Below are 24,777 nucleotides of genomic sequence, written 5' to 3'. Positions count from 1 at the left end.
AAATGCACAAATGTTAATTCTTTTATGGTTAGTACAGTACATTTTCATAGATCCAGTGGCTCTAAACAGACAACAGACAAGACAGCTTGTACAGCAGCAGTGTAAATGACTTAAAACACTTCATAAGGACCTGGCCTGTGAGCATCCTAATGAATGAAACAGGATTAAGAACAGTTATGTTAATGTATTTGGACATTTTACACAACTAGATCATGTCAAAAGATGAAAACAGTTGTGAACAGTTCCTCGTTGCTGTGAAGGTGAAAAGTGTCCTCAGATCTGGGGCGAGGGGACAGTCAGCAGTCCTGTGGGCTTCATCTTGTTGATTCCTCCATCCAGTACACAAACCCGAAGCAAATTTACTTTCACCAAGTGTGTTGCAAACTGGGGGGAAAAACAGACTAGTCAGCAATTGTCATCCATACATTACCAGCATTTGTGTGACAATGTGCATCCTCACAAATAAAATAAAAACATGCAACAATAAGCCTTGATTCACTGAACATGTCCAAATTTTATACAAAACGAACTGAAAAGTTATTGTGCATTAACAATTTTGATTCTCCTTCAACTTAGAAAGCAAGTCAGTGCTTTGCAAACCAAACAATAAATGAGGGAATCTGTGAGTCACTCTGGCTCATCAAAGCCTTTTACAACATCTGGAATTTGCTAACGCCTACGCTTGGATACGGTTTACTGATTTCTAAAATGTGATAACAAAAAATGTGTAGGTCAATCAACTTTAGCATGAAGCTTTGAGCAAGTTGAACACTGGAGTGTATCCGCTTGTTTTACGCCAGAGCTGGTGCACAGAGATGCAAATAACATTTACAGTAAGAGCAACTGAGGCCTTTTAATCCACCTTAAATTTCCTGGCTGACTCAAGCTTTGCAGTGAAACACCTATGTGGAATTTTAAATCTGGGTTTTGTCTAAGTGGTCAATGTGTTTGATAAGTAGTTATTATACTGAAGGCATTGTGTTAAAGTTTGCTTTGCTGATTCACATGCATGAGAAAACCAGCCTTTTTTCTTGATTTACAGGAAATTGGGAAAGTGTAAGGACTCAGGAATGCTTGAATGCTTGACAGCTGGCAGGTTTATCTGTAAAGACAAACATTAAACCAGTCTAGAACACACACTCAAATCAAACTGACAGGGAGGACTCTGAGCCTGAGCCAAGTTTGAGAAAAGGACAGAAGTTCAGCTACATACAGTTGATGTGGACCAAGCATTTAAAGAGGAATCTCTATCTTGGACGGGCTTTGCTGCTACGAGCCCTATTCTATCTGCATTATGCTGTTCCTGCCATTTTAACAGATGTATTAATAAATGCTTCCTGCACCCTCAGACTGTGAAAGTTACAGTAGCACCTGATTCGAAAATACAGTAGGACTTTACTTTCAAACATATGGAAGGAGGACATCATTTCTAAATTGTGAAGTTGCCTGAAGAAATATCCCTGCTGAGTTATTAAGTTTCAGCTTGGCTAATTTATTCTGAAGTGAGAACAAAAGGAGAATTTTTAATGATCAATCCAGTCCTCTGTTCTGTTAAAACTGATGCGAGAGTTATTTTTGTACAGTGAAATGTCAAAGACAGTGATTTATGTAAAATGCAGTCCCTCAGCCATCCCAGCATCTTTCAGACCACATAAAACACAAGAGAAAGCCATTTTATATTGTTGCCTTCGCTGTGCCTACACCACCTGAGATCACGTTGAGACAGTGACGCAAGCTAAAGCCGTAAAAAATGACCTTTTCCATGGTGCTTGGAAACATCTACCTGCCAAGTACCTTGAAATCTGTCTGCATGTGCACCTACAATGATTAGTGTGGTTCAAAGGCACAATAGGTTCATGTTTATTGTTTTAGAGCCACCCAGTCGCATTATAAAGTTGAATACAATCTGGTGGTACCATTGTTCTTTTGGGGTGGTGTGTGTGTGCTCGCTCACCATAGCGGCGCTCTTCATGGCATGGCTAATGACCACAATGACGCGTCCTCTGTAGTTCTGGAGGAGGCCCGTGGCAGGACACTGCAGCAGCTCCCCATCAGGGCTGAACGTTGTGTTGAAGGGAATGTTGATGCTGCCAGAAATATGGCCTCTGTTGAAGCTGGAGGCAGCCGGATTAAGGAGCACAGCTTTGAACGGATAGCGCTCCTCTCTGGAACCAAGGCCAATGAACGAGGAGGACCCTTTATCACACAGAGGCAGCTTAAATTTAACAGGAACCCAAAATGTCCTTGAACATTGTGGATAAAAAAGAAAAGCCAGCGAAGCCATTTTAACGATAACTTAAATACTTCACGACACTGCTTATTAAATGGAAACAAAAGAAATAAGCTGGTGTGGGAAGAATCTGCTCTCTCAACTTCACACAGGGAAGAACGAGGAAGAAGAAATAGAACGTAATAAGCCATTAGGATGAAAGAAGTGGAAGAATAAACAAATACAGGGAGACCTTAGTGAGGGATTTGCTTGGAAAAAGAGTATGGTGCAGCACAAACAGTGAACAAGCCCACACTGGCACGTAATTGAAAGATACTGGAGCCCTCAAGAAAACGTGCCATTTCTGGAAGCATTTGACAACATTTCTATATATTCTGGGCTCTTTGTTGGTCCCATCACCATATAGATACAGTAGAACATAATGCAGTGTCCATTAGTGGACTAGTGCTATTGTACTAAGTTTAACCCTAGTCTAGGAACAGGCACACGACAGTGGTTTCACAGCTACAGTAAGGTTTCCTACAGTGCTTCAAAGCTACATTCACAGATGTCTTAACTCAATCCACTTCTGTGACCACTGACACTCACAACAAACCTTTCACAGGATTTGGTAACCCTTGACTCCTGGCAAAGTCCCTTTTGTGCATGTGAGTTAGCCTGAGGAGATGGTGTTTATAACAAGACTGTAATGTAGGAATTTGGCTAGAGGTGCTGCCATTTTCTAAATCCTTACTTTACCCACTAATTCTTATTGATTAGTGCCTCCTTAACCCCTGTAGACAATTGCTATTCCCGAGGAGGAGAAAGGCCAAAGCTTAGTCCTTGTGGTGTTTCGGAATTTACACAGGCAGTATTTCCACTAGACTCGCCAAGGAAGTAATGAAAATGCCCATTTGCAAAGCTAAATTAATTTCTGCCTAATAATGTCATGGTGTCAGGTTCCTACTCAGCTATTTCACCAATATGAAGCCAATAAAAATGGAAGAATGTAAAACCAATACTGCAGTGATGCCAAATATCCAGAAGGAAGCATTTTGCTCACGTTGACAGGATGATCTCCACTGCTCTGTGAGTCGTTTTCTAAGGCTTCAGGATGAGGTGGCACAGCCGGGGTGGATATGAAGGGCCTAACTTATTGTTGCAGAATCTGGCATCACATAGATTGAGCCGATCACCCCTCCTGCATCTGCCTCTACTTGCCTTCTAGTCGGTGCTTATGGCATTTTCAAAAACCTGTAAAAGCGCAGGAAGTAGGTCAGAAGCTGCGAGCGAGATCAGAAGCCGTGTGGGATGAAGGGAGAGTCTCTACGTGCGTGCTTGCCTGCAGGTGTATCCAACCGAGGTTAATACAGTAAGAGGGCCTTGACTCCTTAACCTCTAACCAGCAAACAAAAACTCTGGCTTTCATTGGCAGCTTAAAACTGGCAGAATATTTCTGTGTCAAACAGGAGCTGATATGATTTAAAATAGGTGGCACCGTCATCAAACAGAGGAATGCCCAGCGGACAGTGAACCTGGGCACCTGCATATTTTTTTATTCTGTGTTATTTCATCTCCAGAATGTTGTGAATAGCAGCTGGCAGATGACTAGTTCAGAGTTTGGGGATATAGATCTCAGTGATGTCTATCAAAAGCAGAATCATCTGGTATATTAAACATAAAAGAATATGAAACTACAGCATGTACAGCTACTACATAATGCATCAAGAAAATACAATTACTTCTGTTACCTGACTACAGGAAGTACAGCGAGATGTTACTCAGCTGTAGCCAAAGACACTGAACTGACACTGTTGAACGTTTTCTGTACAACTCGTGCGACCACTGTTGACACAAGCGAAGGATACTCCTCTACACTGCGAATGTCGACGGCAACAATTTTGGGCCTGCCAGCTTTGGTCCTCTTGGTGGGCCCGGCCAGCGACAGCTCACAGAGGTCGATTAAATCCTCGGCTGAGATCCTGGGGGACACTTCTGCTTTCAGGTCACACAAAGCCAAAGGCTCCCGAGACTACGAGAGAGAAGAGGCACAGGGTATCAGATCAAGATGGGAAAAACTACACAACAGATATTCAGAGGAACTGTGAAAATTATTTAAAAAGGATGAAATTTGGATCATAATTAATGACAAAAAAAGAAATATCGTGCAGCGGGATGCCACTGGATGTCTGGTGGGACCCAATCTGTGTTAATGACATGTCAGCTCCTCACCACAGACGACCAGAGATGTTGTCTGGAAGATAACCTTTTCCCAGCATGTACCTGCATTGCTAAATATTTAAAGGACATGCTGCTATAGAATTTTGTATATTTAAACTATGGTAGTTTTTTTATTTTTACAATACTTTATTAAAATAGTTAATATTCAGAATTATAATATTTGCTTATATTACTTAAGTAAAAATAGAGTATTTTTTATTTTGTTTTGCATATAAGTTCTAAGAATACTTTATTGGATTTAACTACTGAATGTTGATCCAGTCATGCATTGGCCCTGTAATAAATCCTTTGCGTTACTTGACTGTTTGTTTAGTGAAGGCACTTTTAGGTGTGTCTAATTTTTTCCCAAAACTGTTCATTTCCTCTTGCAACCACTATGTCAATCTACACCAGGTCCACAGTGACAGGCAGCATTTAATGCTTCACTGACACAGGACAATGTGCGTTTCAATCTTGGATTTCAGCTTTGCAGAAGTCAATAAGCTGAACAAGCAGCTGTGACACTGATGGATAAGAAAATAGTGGCAGAGAGTTTATGAAAATCCCCTTGAATAAGACACAGTGGTGCATCCAGGTTCATGACTTATGGCTCAAAGGGCAAATGTTCTCATTCAGTAAAAACAATAAAGCACTGTGTAATGCGCAGGAAAACAGAAGCAGGGTGAGATTCCAAAAGTGCACAGTAGCAGGTAATGATAATATCTCCAGTATTTTCTCAGATAAAACACTGATCAGTGATGTAAACATGCTGCTGTGACACCGTTGAATAACATCAAAATAGCACCAGAGGACAGAGGAATTATGAAAATCATTAAGGAAACCCCTTTCACCGCATCGAATGATGTACATGGTTGATGTGGCAAGTTTTTACACCAGATGACCTTCCTGAACTTCTCTGTGGGGATTGAACCCGCGACCTGGGCCACAGGAGCGAGATGCATGAACCACTGCGCCAAACAGCCAGGGCAGTTTGTGCAAACAAAAACTGTAAATTACAGTAAAAGGTGTCATAAAAGATATAAAAGATGATATAAGACAAATCCTTATCAGCTTGCTGATACTGGACGCAAGAATCTATCACACACTGTGTTCTCCTGATCCAGTCTAGCTAAAACCCAACAATGCAGCATGCGAAGCTGAGAAACAACGGCCTCATTGCTGCTGTGAGTGGAGGTGGGAGAGTAGCTTCTCTTCAATTTACAACAGTAATCAAGAGAAATTACTCACTAATGGGGTCATTTGAAATCAATTTATTAGCAAAACTGTTCACTTAGTCTCCCTGACGAGTTTCATTATCATTTTCATCACACGTAATGGACTCCAGAGTCAGGTGTTTGTTTTCACAGTGAGTGAGGAGTGAACTTAAGCATTGAATCTAGTTAGTTGGGCCTTTGTGTATCGCTGTGTGAACGCTACAGGAACTGCGGAGATATGAGAGAGATGTACGAACCACGTGAAAACAGAATGAGAAACCATCACACTGCGTTTCAAAAAACACAAGAACAATAAAAAAAAACTCACGAGTGGAATTCAAAAACAAATGAATGTGCTGCATACCGAATTTAAAAGCTAATGTTGTGCAAGTGGTACTTGGCAAATAATAAACATTTAAATGAAAACTAAACTCTCAATGTCACACAGTGCAGTGTTATTTACACGCCGTCTCTACATAAACAGATCAAGTGGGATTCATAATTTCCTCCGTGCTGACGCCAGCAGCGAAAGGCCAACGCAACAGCGGCATTATGAGTCCTTAAACAGAACAAAAACAACACAACAGACGTGTTTAGGCTGTCGTAATGTGCCTTCGCTCAGACTGACGTGTTCCGCTGGTTTCAAGCTCCTGAATGTTGTAACCAGCTGAACTGAACTGTTTTTACTCTCACGTAGTGGCTGTTGAAGCGAACGGCCTCGTCAGCTCGCTCAGGCTCATACGTGCTGATCAGCGAAGACGAGCAGCGAAACATGCACATTTGCTTCACTTAAACTAAACAGTCTTCCTGTCTCTGCATATAAAACGTGTATAAATACATTCACACACACTGGCAGTCACCGTTAAAATATGCAGCCTGTCATAGCCTGAGGCTGGTGAGGCACAGTGTGGCGACTTAAATGTCACTGTGAGCACTGTGTGTCTGCGGAGAGTGACTTAATGACACTTTCACATTTCAGCGGCCTGACAGTGATGAGCCTAAACGAGAGCTGCTGAGAAGCGGACACAAATCCTCTGCAGTGGTTTGTGGGAGTCTGCTCACTAATGCTAGTGGTGCACGGCAGCCAATGAACCCGAACCACTTTGGATGTGGAACTGGGGGAAAAAAAAACTCCCTGATTTGAAACACTCCATCTGGACCAAGGCCGTCCTGTCCAAGTTTGATATCAGTATCAGTGTTCAAGCAGTCATGCTTCCAGAGTATCTGCTATCATTCTGCACAAGTGTTCAGGGGGTCGATCCCCTGAAGAACAAGCCAGTTGTTTTTGCCAAAACAGACTTCAGTACTGAACAGAAGATGGAATGAAAATGGTACTAACTAACAACCATTTTAATTATGATTATATACTGTTATTTTACTACACAAGCGAGATATAGCTTGTGGTACAGTTCTCTGACTGAAACTTCCATCTTCCTTAATCGCTGCAGTCACAACATTTCATTTTAGTCTTCTAAACGTCATCCTCTAACAGTGAGTGACCACCAAAGTCATCAGAAATCAGCTGTGTATTTCCTGGATTTCTCCCGTACTGTACATTTGGCACGGTGCGTTGTGTTTGTGCGTCGTTTTCTGAGGTGGGTCACAGAGAGGCAGTAGATCAATGCCGCCACACATACAAATGAGACTCCGCTGAATGAGAGCGATTACAGCAATCACTTGTGCACACAGCACATCGGGCTGACAGGAGTGTTTGTGAGCCTCCTGGACACGAGGCGTTCAGGTGTGAAAGGCAAACAAGGCTGCACCACAAAAACTAAACACAGACCGAGGACGTGTGTGAAAGACAAGACAGCATCTCATCCTGCAAACTAATTATTTACCCATCCCATGCATGTATACGGTCTGTGTGTTCATTACAAAGTATCGCTAGTGTTGCATCATGCATTAGAGCGGAAAGGCTTAATTATTTGCATTTCATTAAGCAAAATGTCAAGTGAGTCATAAATAAAGTGTAAAATGTAATGTATTTAGAAAAATCTATATTTGGCCGCTGCAGCACGTCTCTACAGGTCGAGGAAGTCAAGTGAGGAAATACATAAACAATTCCTTCCTGGCGACTGGACCTCAGCAGTCAAAGCTTAGCTGGCTTTAAATTTGACAGCAGTTTAAACGTGTGTGTGTGTGTGTGTGTGTGTGTGTGTCACACCAGGTCTGTCTTGGGCGTGTCCTGATAGTCAGATGAGTAGTACGTTGCCGTTTTCCCAAAACTACTATCCCCAGAACCCTTGGGCGGCTGCGCGTGCTGCCGGTACGTAGTGCTCTTCGGAGTCCAGCAGAAGAGGTTGATGGACTCATGGACACAGCGCTCGATGTCAATTTCTGTTTGAAAAGAAAAATAAAAAAAGGACACAAACATGAGAACATTTTTTTATACAAACAAACAAGATTCTGTAGCAGCTTCTAAAATGAACGGCTTAGCCTGTTTGTTTGTCACATGACAATAGTCCAATATATAACCAACGATAACAGTCAATAGCTGTCATGAAATTTCATGCAGACAAACACAGAATACACTGTTCTGCAAATAGCAATAAATGAACAGAAGAATGAAAAAAAACACAGTGAAGACGCAGCCTCCCTTTGGATTAGACATAAAGCACACTGGTTTGTGTGTGGGAGGTTTAGTCGCAGAAGAGGCAGACTGACCTCAGCATTATGTTGCCATTAATAGTCTTAAGTAGTCATCCAGCAGGTGCTCCTTATGATAATAAACAGCAATCATTTAGCTGCTGCTCGTCACCTGAGCTCTTGTTCTAAAATAAGTTTTTAGTGCGAAGCACTCTCTTCCCCCTAATGCCTCTATAGCAGCATTCATCCCTCTGCTTCTCACATTAGAATAGAGGGATTAGGGAACAGGGACTCACTGGATTAGCCGAGGATTTGAGTAAATTAGGAATTCTTTCCTTCACACTCTTTCACACGGACAGCCTCTCACTTTCAGGAGCCTTTTCTTGTGGATATAAGCGAAGCTGATTAACGAGCGCTGCTTGGTCCGACCAGCACCTCTGTGTGTGTGTGTATAAAAATATTAAATAATAAATAAAATAAAAAATGGATCTTTCCTCCACCCCCCCTCGCTGTCCCTCTGCGGCGTCAAGGTTACCGGGTTGTCAGATCTCATGTGCCAGGACCTCTCAGGCTCGGTTACAGGGTTCATTCCAGTGAGAAACACACCGGCGGTCTGAGATTTCTCACAGACACGCTCACAGGTAGCGTGGGGAAACACATTTCTCCTCCCTAGGGCGAGGGATGCTGTATGCAATCAGTTCTTCTGCTAAAAGAGGCAGGAATGAGGAAGAGGAGATTGATGGCAGCTTTAACAAGCCCTGGGCTCAGCTGGGCATTACACAGCAGCCAATTCTATTAAGGAGCAATTTTTCTCTTTCAGTCAGACAAAATTACATTTTAGTAATTATGTAGAGGGGCTGATTGTGGAGTGTAACTTGTTACCACAAATAGTCAAATAGGATGATTAGTTAAGAACAACTTGGGGGCTTTTTGGAATTGATGAGGCTGCAAAGAAACAGAGCTGACAATAAGGAAAATGAGCAAATTTATCAAGTTCAAATAACATCTCGAACTATAATGATCCATTTATAAGCAGGACATTAAAAAACATTGGACCCTGGTTTACACAGCGATGCCACTAATCAGCAACGTGCTCTTTTTTGTCTGTCTCTCACTAAAATGCACAATTACCTTCTAACTGACGCTGGTGTGTATTTAGCGTCAAATGGAGGCTTCAATGTAGAAGACTTGAAGAAAACTGTAGGAAAAAAAGGTGCGTAACATGTCGGACAGTAATGCAAAAACATAAATGCTCATTCCAGGAGCCTTGAACAGATGTGTAAACCCCAACAGCATTATTTTCGTAAACGAGCATGGTTCTCATTGCTTAGAACAGTAAAAGTTTCAAAACAACTAGTTTCAGTTTATCTCAGAAATAATTTGTTGATTTTGATCAGAAGCAGAGGAAAAAAAAGATGACATTGATTATTCTATTTTTCTCATGATAATATTTACTCCATTGCTCAAAGTGAGTACACGAGGCTCAGATTCTTTTGTCGTCGTTTAACTTTTAGCAAATAATTGGGCCAATGCTGTATAAACTGAACCACCATATTTAGTAATAGTGCATAAAATTATCCGTGTACGTGGACGCAAATGGGCCTAATTCATCATGTACTTCCAACAATAAACCTTCACCATTAATGTTCTGCTTCACCTTCTGCCTGAGACTCAAGGTGTCCCACGAGCACTTTCAGCAGCTCATTTGTTGTTTTTCTCAGAACTAAACGTCTCGACTGGAGCTCATCGGTTCTGTGCCCGGCGCTGCTTATCGAGACGGATGCTAATGTTCCGTGAAGGCAAATGTCGCTGCATCATCAGTAAACACGCGGCTGTTGTCAGCCAGGGAGCCTCTCCGCTCCATTGTGAATCAATGAAGACGCCACGTAAGAGAAAGTTATAGATTACCTGAGGCTACGGCGATAAACAAGTGGGGATCACTAGATGTGATTAATTGCTAACAAACGGCGGGCTGAGCCGTACGGCTGGCTCCGAGGCAAAACGCTGCAGCACAGGTCTAACCGAGCGTGATTTGGTTTCACTTCAGTCTCCAATATGTCTGATGGAATGGCTTCATTCACAAAACAGCATTTCAGCTTTTTGTGATTGTGGGGCTCGAGATGAAATCTCAAAGTGAGGAGTCCAGTCAGTGGTTGAATACGACCCGTGTCGTGACCCTCTCGCTTAAATCCCAACAGCTCCTCTTCCTCACAATATTGACAGCTATAGACTTCAGCGTTACGTGTGATGGGCCTGTCACTGGGAATTATTATCACGGGCCCCATTTACTGCCTCGAAGGGGAGTAAGAGAGGAGTGTGTCAGATTCTTTTAGGGCCACTGTCCTGTAACATTATCTTTACCGTTAACTTTTATTTCAGCAGTCGCACAGAAATAGTGAGACAGTGGATTCCTCTTTTTTTTACACAACCAAATGTCAAACTGACTTGCATGCAATTTTCAAAAGTTCACGCAATCCCCTAAACCTCAGATCAGGATCCTGTAAGGTCAAGTGCAGAATGCAGTCATTTGTATTATTTTAAGTTACAAATTCCTACATTCAGAAGAAATTGAAAGGAAAATAAAAAAAGTGCCTATCAGTATATAATTTAAATCTATTAGTAAATAAAACATTCATTTCTTTACTGTGGCGCTAAAACACCACATGCACATTTAACCTTACGTCCTGTATCACTGGCAAAAACCTCAAATGTGATAGGATTTTTTTTCCTCTCACATAAAACAGATTGAACTATTTTTCTTCTTTTATAATGTCCAGGCAGCATCAGGGTTCGTTTCTCCTGACTTCATCCTCGCGGTTGGTGTAGTTACAAGCACGCGGGGTATGTGGAGTCTGCTCTGAAACAAATGAACGGGGGCTCGGTTTGTATGAGGACATCAATTCTGCACGGCTGAGAGCAGATAGGAGCAGGTGCAGGCCACAAATCAAACAATATCTACCATAACTCACAGCCGATACACTGTGTGTGTGTGTGTGTGTGTGTGTGTGTGTGTGTGTGTGTGTGTGTGTGTGTGTGTGTGTGTAACCACATGCATGACGTGAGACGCAGCTTACATACATCGACCCCTGAAACACTGCTCCCAACAAAGCCCGACAGGCTCCATCATAAGCATCTAGAACTCACAAGGCCAAAGTTATATTAGGTCAGAGTCCTGTCAGGAACGGGAATGTAAAAATCATGATTCAGTCAAGAGCTGGAAGAAAAGTGCAACAACATGAGGAGAACTAACCTGTGCTACGATCGTCTACACCACGCACAACGGCAGCGAGTGAACTGTGTTAATACAGTACTGACTTGTTTGGTCTTGGTTCAGATTTAACACGCTCTGTCTCGAGCGTGGACCAGAACACTGCTGGAAACTAAAGTAAACAAACTATTGTTTGAGCCCAGAATTCAGTCCTAATATAGTTTAGAGGGGACTGCCAGACACTACAGTGTAACTACCCAGGTATATACAAGCTGCGATAATGAGGCTGGCAGTGATTTACAGAAACGAGCTGGCAGAAGCAGCCACTCTCAGGAAATCTTGCCAAAGAAGCTGACGGCAGCTCCAGGCCAACATATTTTACCTTTATAAGGAGAACTGGCTCTCCGTTTCCATTCTGCCTCAATCACATGAATCTGCTGGACCTGAGCAGTAAAACAGAGTGAAGTACGGCGGCGCTGAATTTAGGCGGAGGGGAAAAGGTGGATGGCCTTCGCTTACAGAATGGACCAGGATCACGTCTGGACAAATCGGCCCCGTCGTCCGGTTCCTGGAGCTGGATGTCACTCTGCCTCTCATCAAGAAGGAGAGGGCTAAGCAGCATTCGGAAACAGAGACTTAAAGGAAACTGTTTGAGCTGTTCCCCAGGCGAGAGGCACGCTCAGAAGACGTACATTATGAATGCTGCTCTCGGATTTTATGTCACCGGAGTGAAAAGGAGCAGTGAAGTGGGCACGTATTAAGACACTCTGTTAGGAGTCTTCACTCCGCGCGGCACGGTTGACAGGAACAGCTAAATCCCCGGGGCGACGTGCCAGTGTCTGCTTACCGTGTTAAAAAGCCTCTAGACTGGGACGCCACCTGTTAAAAGCACTTAACGAGTGCATGGAACTAACTGGGCACGGCTAATAACTATGCATTTCCATCAACCCCGTATCATTAGAATCAACCCACTGAATTCCCCCCTAATTTGTCGACACTCCTCCTTTGTCTTGTTTAACAAAAGGAGGCAGACTTGTCCCCCTATCTTATAATACACTGGGACCTGCAGGAATTAACAACCATAGTGCTGAGTATTCCAGAACGTGTCCCACACTTCATTTCTCCACCACGGTGACAGATCACTTAGCAGGTGGTTGAGGAAATGCAATCAGCTTCATTATTGGTAACGAGCGCGTGGGGAAGCACACGCAGGTGCTTCACACGTGATCTTCCTTTAGTGAATTGCAACCATTACAACCACGTTTTACTTATTTTCAACCATCATTATTCAATAGATGGTGGTGCAGAGTTTAACACAAACCTGAGTGTATTATTAGCGTTCATCAGGTAGATGCCTCGGGCAGCCTGTTAGTTCCCCACATTAAAGTGGCTTTATTTACAGTATTTGCCGTGATCCCCATTTGTAGGATGAGTAAATCTTTGTGGTTCAGAGTTTGAAAAGGAAAGAACCCAATAGCAATTAACTTTCCTGAACCCGAAGCGCATCCCTGATCTAAATACAGATTAGGAGTAAGTGATAGTAATGCTGAAGAACTGCAGAGGTTGAGATTCCTGTGTCAGACAAGTCCCAGGGTGCAGTGGTTGACTGTTTTACAGATGCAGAGCAGACAGTGGCATGCCTCGAGCACATCGAGAAGAAAGCATGACTGTGTAGGAGTGCAGCGCTGCGGGCTTTGATGATATCATTAGCTCAGGCACCTTAGCACACATTAGTACCCTGAGGAACAAAACAAAGCCTCCTGCAAAAGCCAGGAGCAGGAAGGCTCCTGAAAAATGCATACAGCTCCTCACCTGGCAGGTCAGAGAAGAGAAGGATGCACTCGTTGAAGCCATTAGCCAGAAGACGATCCCTGAGCTGCTGCAGAATGGCCACGCCGATGCAGAAGGGGAAGGACGAGTTACCCAGCAGCAGCGTGTCCCACAGGTGGAAGATCTTGTGAAGCGGAAACACATCTATATAGTGCGCACAGAAATAGACACAACAAAGGGGAGATCTTACAAAATGACTGAAAACAAGAGTCCTTGAAAAGACAATTGCCTCTAGGGATGCACAGAAGGATCATCCAAGTGGGACAATAGCATGCGGGCAACACGGGCACAGAGAAATGGGGAATCGGTACATAATGAGTATGATTTGCATGAGCGTAGCGCATTTGCTTAACGTAGGTTTATGGCCTTAAAATGGGAATCTCGCATGCAAAAAAGGGTATTGGCAAGGTTGCCTGGAGGGATATTTGATGTACGGGAGGCAGCTGGGAAAATGTTTTTAGGTGGGTGGTGTTGTGGGAAAATGACAGGAAGAACATCAGGGGGCTGAGAAGCCTTGGAGCTCAGAGCCTGCACGTTGTTTGGAGCCAGCTGAAACCACATCCTGATAGTGCAGTTAGCATTTTACTCTTATTACTTTCAGTATTGGAAAAGTTAATGTTTCCCTCCAGTTGAGATTTAGCCATAAAAAAAAACTAAAATAAAAATCACCCGGACCAACTGTTTATATCATTTAAGGATGATGCTAAGCAGGAGATGTGTGTGGGCAGAGAGTGAGGCTGTGGTAAGAAAGCGCCTCGGAGGGTCAGAGACACATTAGCAGTCAGCTGGGCAGACTGGTGCATGAGTGACAAGCCGTGTGTCTGAGTGTGAATGGAGAATGACCCCTCCAACCTTATCTCATATTGGATTGGGGACATTAGCAGTCAGAGGGGCACACCTCCTCAATACTGGACTCACACTGCCTCAGGGGAGGAAAGGGGTAAAAGGGTCAGACCTCGCACTCTGTACTGCAGGTGTGGTCTCTGGTGAGAGTGTGTGTGTGTGTGTGTGTGTGTGTGTGTGTGTGTGTGTGTGTGTGTGTGTGTGTGTGTGTGTGTGTGTGTGTGTGTGTGTGTGTGTGTGTGTGTGTTAAGCTGCAGAATAAAACATCCCAGTGTGAAGCAGGTAAAACCAATGGACAGAACAGGTTCAGCTCAATGTGGCTGGAATGGATAGAAATCACAGTTTACCTTAAGTTCCTTTGCAGACTTATATTATACATTTATTCAAACTAGTGCACTGAATAATGCCTACAAGACGCAGAGGTTAATCACATATTATTTAATTTGTAACATTGATCTGCGACCTCTGTTAATATGCTCATATTCCAGCTCCAACTGCGCTATGAAAATATAACCGCTGACAAACGGCCTGCTGAGACGCAGCCAAAACGGAACCTTCCTGCACTCCTCATGCAGCGCACACGCCGGCGAGGTTGTGATAATATTTCCTGTGGTAAACATGCAAGGTTTGCTTGTTAAAACCCCGATTCTGCTCAAATATAATCTGCGTGTAATAAGTTATAAAAAGCACATCTTGTTCTGCTCAAGGATGTTGAGGAAGACAAACGCAGAAGCACAGATGTTGTTTGTGTGTGACGGTAAATCCATGTTTATTATTTTATTTTTATTACGCTGAAATTAAAAGCCTGGATTGATTTTACATCCTGTCCACGGCGTGCGGCACTATTGATTTTTTTTTTTTTTACCATCACTTGAAAACATTTAATAGACTGAAGGTTACAATACAGTCAATTAATGGTGTTTGCTTTGAGTGACAGTGAAGTCATAACAACAGTAATCAATCGTTTCAAAATAGCTGTGTAATAACAGAGACGCTAATAATGAAAATGGCTTATTTACTGCTTTTCATGAAATATGCCGAGCATAACTGAATGTCTCACTTCTACAACGAGTCACTTTTTAGACCCAGAGAGTAGCACTTCATCATGACAGTACTTGAATAATGATGCATTTTTTCCTTCGGTTTCTTTGTCAAACTATTTGAGATCTTTGTCGTTAGAGGAGAACTTGTCTTAGTTTTATGTTGGATGCCTAATCTAAACTCAAACAGAAAGCGAAGATAAACAAGAAGATGAGGATGTAGGGTAGCAGAAGACTAAGCAATCAAGTCCTATCCCATCAGGACCAGAATTAATTAGTAACGGGAATAAAGGTCACACTGAACACACAAAACCCACTAACTTGTTCACACAGGAGCCACTGACCTTTTCATTCTGTTTTGCTGCTGCTCAGACTCACAATATCCTCTGAAAGTTTAAGATCATATTAAATCCACAAAGAGCAGCTACTTACGTGTGAACATAGTCAGGAACCATGGGATGGCGTAAAGCTGCATGGAAAAGAAGAAAAAGAGAGCAGAAATGCATGAGCACAAGTATGAGGAGATACGGCTTCTGTTCCTGGTCAAACTAAATGAAGGAACGTCTCTCTTACAGGAATGAGTCCTGTCTTTAGGAGCTGCACACATGGCTGCACATCTCCACAGACGCGCTAATAAAGAGGAAACTGCTGAGTTTGGCCATTAGTCAGTGGGGAGAAAGCTAACAATGAATGTCATTATACCAATCTTGTCATCCTTCCTTCTTTTGCCTCCACCTCTGCTGTACCCTTTACACAATTCCCCAGGTGGAAATGCATAAAATCGAAATTAAAGACAGACCTCACACTCGCGTGCCAGTGCGCACACACATTCGACCATTAACCACCTGTTCCAACACCTGCCAATCGCTGGGCACCGTTGCTAGGGCTCGGTAGCATTTGGAAGAAAATCTAGGTCTGGAACCGGTCTTTGCAGGAATACTGGCGCTTGCTGCCACCGGTTAATTAAAAGCTAATTGCAGGGGCCGCATGGAAGCGCGGACCACAGGGCGGAACCCCTGCATTCAGAGTCCCAGTTTCAATCGCACCCTGTCGGCAGCAGCGCAGCAAGTCCAGCCAGGCTGGATGAGGCAGACACAGGAAAGGAAATGCTGCCAAACACAACAACTGGCTGCATGCAATGTGACTCTATGCCTGTGGTATTGGAGCAGAGACCTTAAACGCCACAACATTTCTAAAGATTACTTGAGGTTTTGCAAGCTTGAACAAGATTAGTGTAGTGAACTGCACATTAAGCTAGCTATGATATGCATATGTGGAAAATACATCCATTTTATACAGCTGTGACATTTGGTATATGGATCCATTACCTCAGCCAAACAACAGCTGAGTATTCTCTGAAGTTCACAGCGGAAAAGGAGATTCAGGGTCTGTGGAGTCTAATTACTGGGACTGACATCAAACATGAGAGTTGTATCAACAAAGCTTCTTCCAACATCGCGCTGGCCTAACAGTAAGAACAGCATCTCCTTTGAACAGTGTTGTTGCTGGAAGTGCTGTACATGCAGTAAGCGTCAAGTCAGCATCAGGGGGCTCACAATTAGCCCAAAACACATCAACACCCACTGCACGAGCAGGGATTGTGCAACAAACCTTTGGCTTGTTCGACAACTTTCCTTTTTCCAGGGCACTTTCAATTGGCAATCAACAAACAGGTCGGCGCTTCACTCGCAGCGCTCGGTGAAAAGAGCTGCTGTTTCAGAAACTGCAAGGAGGAGACTCCTTTGTGATAAAGACCCCACTTTTCATCGGCTAATGTCCCAGAGGCCGGTCCACGGGTGACACGCATTCATCAGCACGCTAACTGAAGCCCTGGAGAGACAGCGCAGACTTTAACCTTGTCACTGTCTGAGCGCCGCTGTGAGGAGGAAGGAGAAGGGCAGAAAGTGGTGGTACTGAGAAAGAGAAATCAGCTACGCCTGGCAGAGGACATCAGTAAATGCGCCTGGCAGACATTAGACGCTGTATAAATCATCACCACTGGACTACAGGGAGAATTTGACCCTGGCCACAAATCCTGGAAAGGGGGGATGTGGAACAAAAATGTCAAAGATATATATGATGATATACGGATGGCTACTGGCTTTGACCTCGGTGTGGAGTTAGAAACAGGAAAACGTTACCTTTGACTTCATTAGTAGTGAAAAAACAAACGCAGCTTCTGTTTCAGACTACACAATGAGGGAAACTTACATCTGGGATGAAACCAATCTCATTTAGATGGTTGCTCAGTTCTGGGTCATGAAAGGCAATCATTTGGGAGAAGACAGTCAAGTATTCTGAAACACACAAAGACAAAAGGTTGATAAACAAGTCACTGTGCAACTCTGTACGAGAAAATCTGCCTACATTAGACTTTGGGTAATATTCATTAACTTATGACGGCAGCACTAAAAGAAGAGAGTCCAATAGCCCTCGTGTTGCACATGGACGTCTGCTCCACTTTTCACCCAAGGCAAATGGAAGCCTCGGTAGCGTAACGGACCACCGTTCTCCACTGTGTACGTCAACAACAGATAAACAGCAGCTCCTTCTCCAGGGTGTCTCGCAGTGGGAAGAAACGTTTGCCACGTGGTTCAGGAGGTGTGTGGCGTGGCTGTTTATCAGTCACGTAGGAGTTGCCTGTGACATTTCTCTGCAGGCTTTTTGTGGTTTCATTTGTTTCCCTATCTCCAAATGATGTGGCTCAGCTGCAAACTCCATTAAGATGGGTTGAAATTAGTTTTCGCAGCTTAGGAACAACATGGAGCCAAAATTTAATCAACACTGAGCTGACGGCCTGATGCTCGGCGCGGCCCAATGATAATTTGTTTTTGAACTCAGCTGAGTGCTCTGACCGTGTGTAATACATACTGTATTACTTAACTTGCAGTGACGGTTGACAACATTAGCTGGATGCTTGAAGTGGAAACGAGTAATACCATAAAATGGCAGAGTGTGTCATTGATATTCCAATTTGGAGAAACAAAAAAAAATGGGCCAAACTAAGCAAAGTGCAGAGAAGGTAGAAGTTCTCTTACCTTGGATGACATGGGAATTGTCCTTCAGGAAGAAGTTGTACAAGTATTTAGGGATGAAGGCAGACATGCAGGCGTAGGCCAGGGCTGGGAAACATACAATGCAGTCAGTGCAGTCAGTGTTTTTCTCTATGTGTGCTCTGTAAATTGCCTCATTACATTTAAAATCAAACACTTAGAAACCAAAGACTAGAATTTGATATTTGATTGAAGGTTTTTGGTAATTAACCGTTCAGGGATGACAGGGGGCCTCGTACAACAACAAAGCCAACTAACACAATTACAAACTGCAGAGGGTTTCACTGCCTTCGGGTTTGATACTCAAAGTCTACTCTGATCTTTTGTTTGTAAGTCTTGGTCCATTCCTAAAATATCTGACCATGACTCTCCTACGTCATCAAGACTCTTTAAATTGACTAGATGCTATTAAAGGGATACCATCTAGTCTGTGGTGACTCTTTATCCGTCACCACAGACTCGAGGACCATCCACTTTTGTTGTTATCAATGAACCTTTAGGCCTCTTGCAGTTGCTAAGCTGCTAGTTTATTCCTTGTTGTTGGGAACCTTTAAACCTGTTGTAATGGCCACCTTCAGTGTTTATAGTATTTTCTCGGCCTTCACATAGACACACACCTCTCTGGACCTCATGTTGAGAAACTCACTGAACAGGTGCTGAATGCAAAATAAAACTCCAACCACCACCTCCAAGGCTTTTATCTGCTTGAAACAGGCCACATTTGCCCAACTGCTAGTCAGTCATTTGTAATATTATTCGTGAAAATGTCTATAATTCCTGAATAATTATTGCCACACTGGCATTAATGGGTTGTATCCCTTGAAGCTATAAGCTGAAAAGCCAGACGTTGCCCAAACTTTGAATGTTTTGAAATTTTCATTGACTATTTATAAATGACATCCACTCTACAGCATAAAGGGGAAATATGAAGCTAATTCGGAACTAAAATATTTACCTTCATTGTTGAAATTCAAATAAAGGAATGGAGCACACAGTGAATCTAAACCTGAGAAAGAGAAGGAAATCCAAAATATTAATCACAGGACTGCTTACTTTTACACTGCAGTAGGATCACAGATGTACCTGAGGACAAGTGGGATGTTTACAAATGTGACACTACCGCCCTCTAGTGTTCTGTCAAGTTAGTGCACTAAGGAACATGACAATGTACGAGGAAAAGAGGAGGAGAATGTAAAGCCATAGGAGAAACCACTGACCCTGCCAGTAGACCAGGTCGGGGTGGGAAACCACCCAGGCTTTCAACACACGCCTGAACTTCACGTGGCCCTGAGGAGACGACAACAGCTCATCGTACTGATGGCAGCGCGGGATGTCCACCTCAATCTGAGAAGAGACACCAAAATAAATACTGTACCTAAAGAGAGACCAGAGGACAATCATATTTCATTTCAAAAGGTACCTGTCTGTCGGTCGGAATTGGAGTGTCCTTGTCTATACTCTCATATTTGGCTTGAATGTCTCCCTGTACAGAATTAAAAAAGGAAAGTTACAAGGCAAACCAAACACAAAGCTGCACATTTTTTTGCCAACAGTGTTTTCAGCGTACCTCAATGCCCAGCAGTGCAGCCCACGCCAATCCTCGAACAAGAGGAGGAATATCCACTCTGGCCTCTTTCCACACTAGGTTCTTCTTGTATGGATATGCCTGGAGTCACAAACAGGTTTAATTCTGACATTTAGGTATTTTAGCTATCCATGTCCTTGTTACGTCGGTGCGACTTAAAAGTGTGCATGCGTGTGTCTGTGTGAATTTGAATGGAGCCCAAACCTTGAGCAGCCTGTCAAAGAGGATGATGCGGATGAGTTGGTACTCGGTGTCTCTCTCGCGGATGATGAGTGGCAGCGTGACGGTGGATGACAGCTCATTGCTGCTGTTCGACTGGGGCAGACTTGACTGTCTGACGTGGGGAGAGGTAAAGGACATTATCCGAGCCAAAATAAATGTGATAAGGAAAAAAAAAAACATGAAGTGAAAAATTGTGACAGGGTGGTAGAGGACGATTTAGATTGCTTACTCGTCTTCCAGCAGAGGGTAATAGGCTTCTCCTGCTACATCCTTCAGCCTCTGGAAAAGGAGGCAAATATATTTAAAATAAATGAATAAATTCTGCCGCTTAGGTGCTACTGGTGCTGTACCCATTGTGCACTGCACAGAACTAATACATGAGTTCATCTTATTACTCATTTCTAATTTGTTTTTTAAAATCAGAAAATCGCATGATTAGTTTTTAGATACGCATTAAAAAACAGGATTTTTACACACATTGCATTTTTAAGGGGGCTACAGTACTAACATGTCCAGGGCCTGCATGACATAAGCAAATGATCTCATCTCACAGTTGAGAAGCTGTAACAATCCCATGGCCCAGTCCTTTGCTGAATTAACTGATTATTATAACAGACCAATACCAACATCCAGCCCTACACGCAATAGACATCATTTACCAAATACTACACACAAGGACTTTTTCTTGACGTACATTTCTGAGCTGGCACAATGATAGAGTCACTGTAGTGTCGTCTAGCAAGAAGCTCCGGTCCCTTCCCTGGCCAAATGACTCTCCATCTTCCAAAACAAAGCTGAAAATACAAAACAGAAATGTTTACGGCCCTAACTTTAAAATGTATCTGACCAAGATATATTTTTGTCTGTGTGTGTGTACTTTGACAAAGTGCAGACTGGAGGTTTTGACTGTATGATCTCCTTGTTGGTGAGCTCCTTCTCCAGGTCACCACCAGCCAGGCACCATAGATGATACACCTCATCAATAGCCCGCTCTGACAGGTAGTCATCATCACCATCATCTACAGGCGCGCACACACACACACACACACACACACACACACACACACACACACACACACACACACACACACACACACACACACACACACACACACACACAGTACCATATGTGGTTCTCCAATACACAGTATGTAGTTCTGAGTTTGGAAACTGTTTACTCCTACTGTAGCAATGGAAATACTAAAAAGTTTTAAAGAACAGAGGTTTTTGAAAACATTTTTGGAATTCTCAAAAGTAAATCTTTTCCAAATCTGAAAAAGAATTTTCACTGAAATAAGTAATTATAACAGATCTTTAGACAATATACCTCCACCTATACTGACACTGCCATACTTATGCAATCAGGGCACACCTTTGCAAAGGTCACTGATGTCCTCTGGGAGCTCCAGATGTGCACAGCGAAGGGAAGAGGAGAAAAGGCTAACGGGTTTCTGGAAGGAAGTATAAAAACAAGAGACGTCGCTGAACACGAGATCTCTCAGCAGCTCCGCAGGTGTTGGCCTGGGAAACACACACACAGACAGCTAAGGTATCACACTATAAAAAATGCTGAATATGAACTGAGATGTTGGGTATTGAATCGTGTTTCCAATAGAGTCAATTTACCGTTTGGATGGACGAAAGGTCAAGCATTTCCTTAATAACTCAAGCACATTCTCAGGCAGGTCCTGTTAACACAACACACAATCAGGAAAAAAAACTTTTTAGAGTTTAGACAGTCCTTTTCAAAATAATTAGCTATTAAAAAAATATTGATATACTGAAGATAAACACAGCCAATGAGTTTGAGTCAACCTTAATCAAATCCAGGCAACCATGTTCCTCAGCAAGGACAGTGACTATGTCATCCATACAACCTGCAAACATACAGAAGTATTAATCTTAGGAGCATGTTAATCAGTACTTAACATATTTTCTCCTTTTCACTTACCCAAGGTTAGAATAAATTTCAGTCTCTTGGCTATATCAATATTCTGTAGGAGTCGTCTACCCTGTAACAAAGTTAATGAGACAATAATCCAAAGACCAGGACAATTCACAGAATTAAATAATCTTGTTTTAGTTTTGTATGAAGAGGTTTATGAAACACTCTTACTGTACACAATTCAAAAAGCAACACCCCCAGTGACCAGACATCGGTCTTTGGTCCAGAAGGCAGAGGACCCTCATCATGGGCTGGGTCACTAGGGTGAAAAGAACCCTGTGCAATCACCTCTGGAGCAAGGTATGATGGGTACCTGAGGTCAAGACCACAGAGCACATTAGCACATTTTAAAACAGCTTAAACAACATGCCAAAAATAATATTTTATAATGAGTGTGGAATAAATTAACTCTAGTCTTTAAGTTAAAACAACAAACAACACAGTATAAAGTATTGGCTCTTTGACAACTTTACCTGACAGATGTTATGGTCAAATTGTGGGCATATGTGGCTTATCCTTCTTTCACTTTGGGAAGGATATTACAATGAGATGCTTGGTTAAAGACAAAGGCCTTTGGATTATGATAAAAGGGCAACGATCTGTCACAGTTCTTTGACCAGGAAACTAGTTGATGCTCTAAAACCTCCTTTTCATGAAGGAATGGGCTATTATGCATTACTATTATGGTAAATTGTCCATTTTATGGTCTGACTAACGGCAAACAGATACAAGAAAACCTTTGACCCTGAGAAGACAGCTCACATAGTTCAGTCCCAGAAGTTGAAATCTTCCAGAGTCACACTAATGGAACTTTCTCTGTGATGAATGAGGAGAAAAAGACGTACCCAATGGGAAAATCTACATCAGCTCCATGATCCGTCATATGATAAAGGCCAAACTTTGCCAGCTTGACATTCCCCTACAACAAAAAATGTCCATCTTAGGCAGACATTGAGGTTGTTTCATTTTATTTTTACATGCAAAGACATTTTGACAGACAGAAAAAAGTCCACTTCACAGAAATGATACCTTGCAGTCCATGAGCACATTGTGTGGGCTGAGGGCTCTGTGCACCATGCCATGTTTGTTCATAAACTCCAGACCTTCAAGGACCTCGTAGGCCAACTGCAGCACCTTCTGTGGGCTAACACAAACACAAACATCATGATAAGTTGGGTGGTGACTGATTTACAAAAAAAAGTTCAAAAGTTTTTTAAAGTTTTTGTGCAAATTTAACCTTTGCCAGTAGATGGCAAGGTTATCGCACATGATTTCTGTGTCTGTCAGACAAAGCATCATCAGTCGAAGCTTTAATTACTACCGATAACCAGTAAATGTTTAGGAACTTTTAGTTCATCACAAATATTACAATGAATAGAAAGATAATGAAGATTTTCAAATGATCTCACCTGGTGGTTTTCCCATGTTTTTGGAAATCACTTAAATTGCTTTCATAGTGTTCAGCAACAACAATCAGCCGTTCTATAAAACAAGAAAGCCAACATAAACAACTCAAACATTCATTGATGTGTGTTTATAATCAATAGTGGCCTATAATAAGAATGTATATGTTCACACATTAACACTCTTGACTGGTTGCAGTGCAGTTCAAAGACCAGCCATTAAATCAACATGCTTAAATTCAGAACCTTTGTGGTGAAGTGAAGTAGCAACAAGCAAGTATTAAACTAAATAGTAAATGGAGAGAGGTTATAATCATTAACACATTAACATTGTGTTAGTCTAGTCTTGTCCAATTCTAGGAAATAATGTGAATGTGTGAAATCAAAGTGAATTACTGCTGCAAAGGTCATACCATGCTTTCCTCTGGAAATGTCCACATACTGGCACAGTCTGGGGTGAGTGAGGGTCTTAAGGAGCTGGAAACGTCCCAGGATTTTGATGGAGTTTGGGGTGAGCGGGAGGCCATTGCTTCCACAGACATCATGTGGGAGAGCTGAGGCGAAGAAGGTGAAGGCCCCCAGCTGGGCATCTTTAAGGGGCTTCATACTGGCACTGGCTCAAAGAGCTGACAATAGATAAACATCTTCAGCACAACATATGATTGATGTTAACCTATAAAAATATTCATTCAAGTATTCATTTAATGCACGTGTCGAGCTCCAGTCGAGGGCCGGTGTTCCTGCTGGTTTTCCAGCTCTCTCTGCTGATCACCTTGATCAGGTGTCAGCTGGCTTTTCCAGCTTGTCATTGGCGGAACACACCTTGTCAAGGTGATCAGTAGGAGCTGGAGCAGGAAGAGGAGGAAAAGCAGCAGGACAGCAGCCCTCGTCGGCATCAGTCTGACACCCCTGATTTAATGCTAGCTAATACGTTAACTACAAAATCATAATTCTTATTATGACTGTAATTACAGCATAGTTTCACTCTACTGTTAACATCTACAGTACAGTAACTTAATTGCGAGTTATGTTGCCCTTAAACCCACTGTTTGTTAGCTAGGTTGTGGAAATACCTGTCTTAATAACCCGGGTGGGAAACCACTCGTTTAATTAGAATTCTCCCCCCGCAAGAAATCTACTTACTGTACGTCTAATGATAATGTTGCACCGTTGTAGTCATATCAACTCAATGAACCTGAAATTATGATGAAAAATATTTTTGCATGAATTCCGCTTCTTCCTCTGCGATTTGACGGTGCCAGCTGAGTGAACGTGATCACCTACGTCATTTTTGTGCGACAAGATAGAGCAAAACAAATAACTTCAGTAAAATTTAAACTATTAGAAAAATGTTTGTATGTATTGTCAATACAAATGCTGTCGAATTTCTTCTTTGTTTTTTGACGCCTTGCTTTT

At 42.6% G+C, this 24,777-nt stretch overlaps 1 protein-coding gene across 3 annotated transcripts; it reads right to left on the bottom strand.

Moving 5' to 3' along the window:
- Positions 1-7: 7 nt before the first annotated feature.
- Positions 8-24,664, bottom strand: tbck (TBC1 domain containing kinase). Of its 3 annotated transcripts, none has more exons than XM_029164239.3 (26): positions 24,505-24,664; positions 23,775-23,987; positions 23,368-23,440; positions 22,988-23,102; positions 22,804-22,877; positions 22,130-22,271; positions 21,965-22,025; positions 21,829-21,890; positions 21,640-21,701; positions 21,386-21,534; positions 20,891-21,032; positions 20,708-20,807; positions 20,243-20,292; positions 19,996-20,125; positions 19,774-19,872; positions 19,627-19,689; positions 19,424-19,550; positions 19,162-19,212; positions 18,192-18,275; positions 17,365-17,450; positions 15,586-15,622; positions 13,253-13,414; positions 7,811-7,983; positions 4,078-4,241; positions 1,955-2,114; positions 8-384 (listed from the first exon to the last, which is right to left on the bottom strand). In XM_029164239.3, the coding sequence occupies exons 2-26, from the start codon at positions 23,965-23,967 to the stop codon at positions 274-276; spliced, it is 2,670 nt and encodes an 889-aa protein (XP_029020072.1). In that variant the 5' UTR covers positions 23,968-23,987; positions 24,505-24,664; the 3' UTR covers positions 8-273. The 3 variants fall into 3 exon arrangements, with proteins under 3 accessions (XP_029020072.1, XP_055365041.1, XP_029020080.1); XM_055509066.1 differs by having other exon boundaries at positions 24,557-24,627; XM_029164247.3 differs by lacking the exons at positions 8-384; positions 1,955-2,114; positions 4,078-4,241; positions 7,811-7,983 and adding exons at positions 8,240-8,938; positions 9,364-9,430.
- Between the last annotated feature and the right edge of the window lie 113 nt (positions 24,665-24,777).

The sequence above is a fragment of the Betta splendens genome, chromosome 1, assembly GCF_900634795.4.
Source record: "Betta splendens chromosome 1, fBetSpl5.4, whole genome shotgun sequence".
NCBI lineage: Eukaryota > Metazoa > Chordata > Actinopteri > Anabantiformes > Osphronemidae > Betta > Betta splendens.
This window is presented reverse-complemented; position numbering and strand designations above follow the sequence as displayed.

Coding starts and splice junctions, on each gene's coding strand:
- tbck (XM_029164239.3), bottom strand. CDS start 23,967: ATGAAGCCCCTTAAAGATGCCCAGCTGGGGGCCTTCACCTTCTTCGCC. Junction 22,878..22,987: donor ATGTGCTCATGGACTGCAAG/GTATCATTTCTG, acceptor TTTTTGTTGTAG/GGGAATGTCAAGCTGGCAAA. Junction 20,808..20,890: donor CCAGTCTGCACTTTGTCAAA/GTACACACACAC, acceptor TTGTATTTTCAG/CTTTGTTTTGGAAGATGGAG.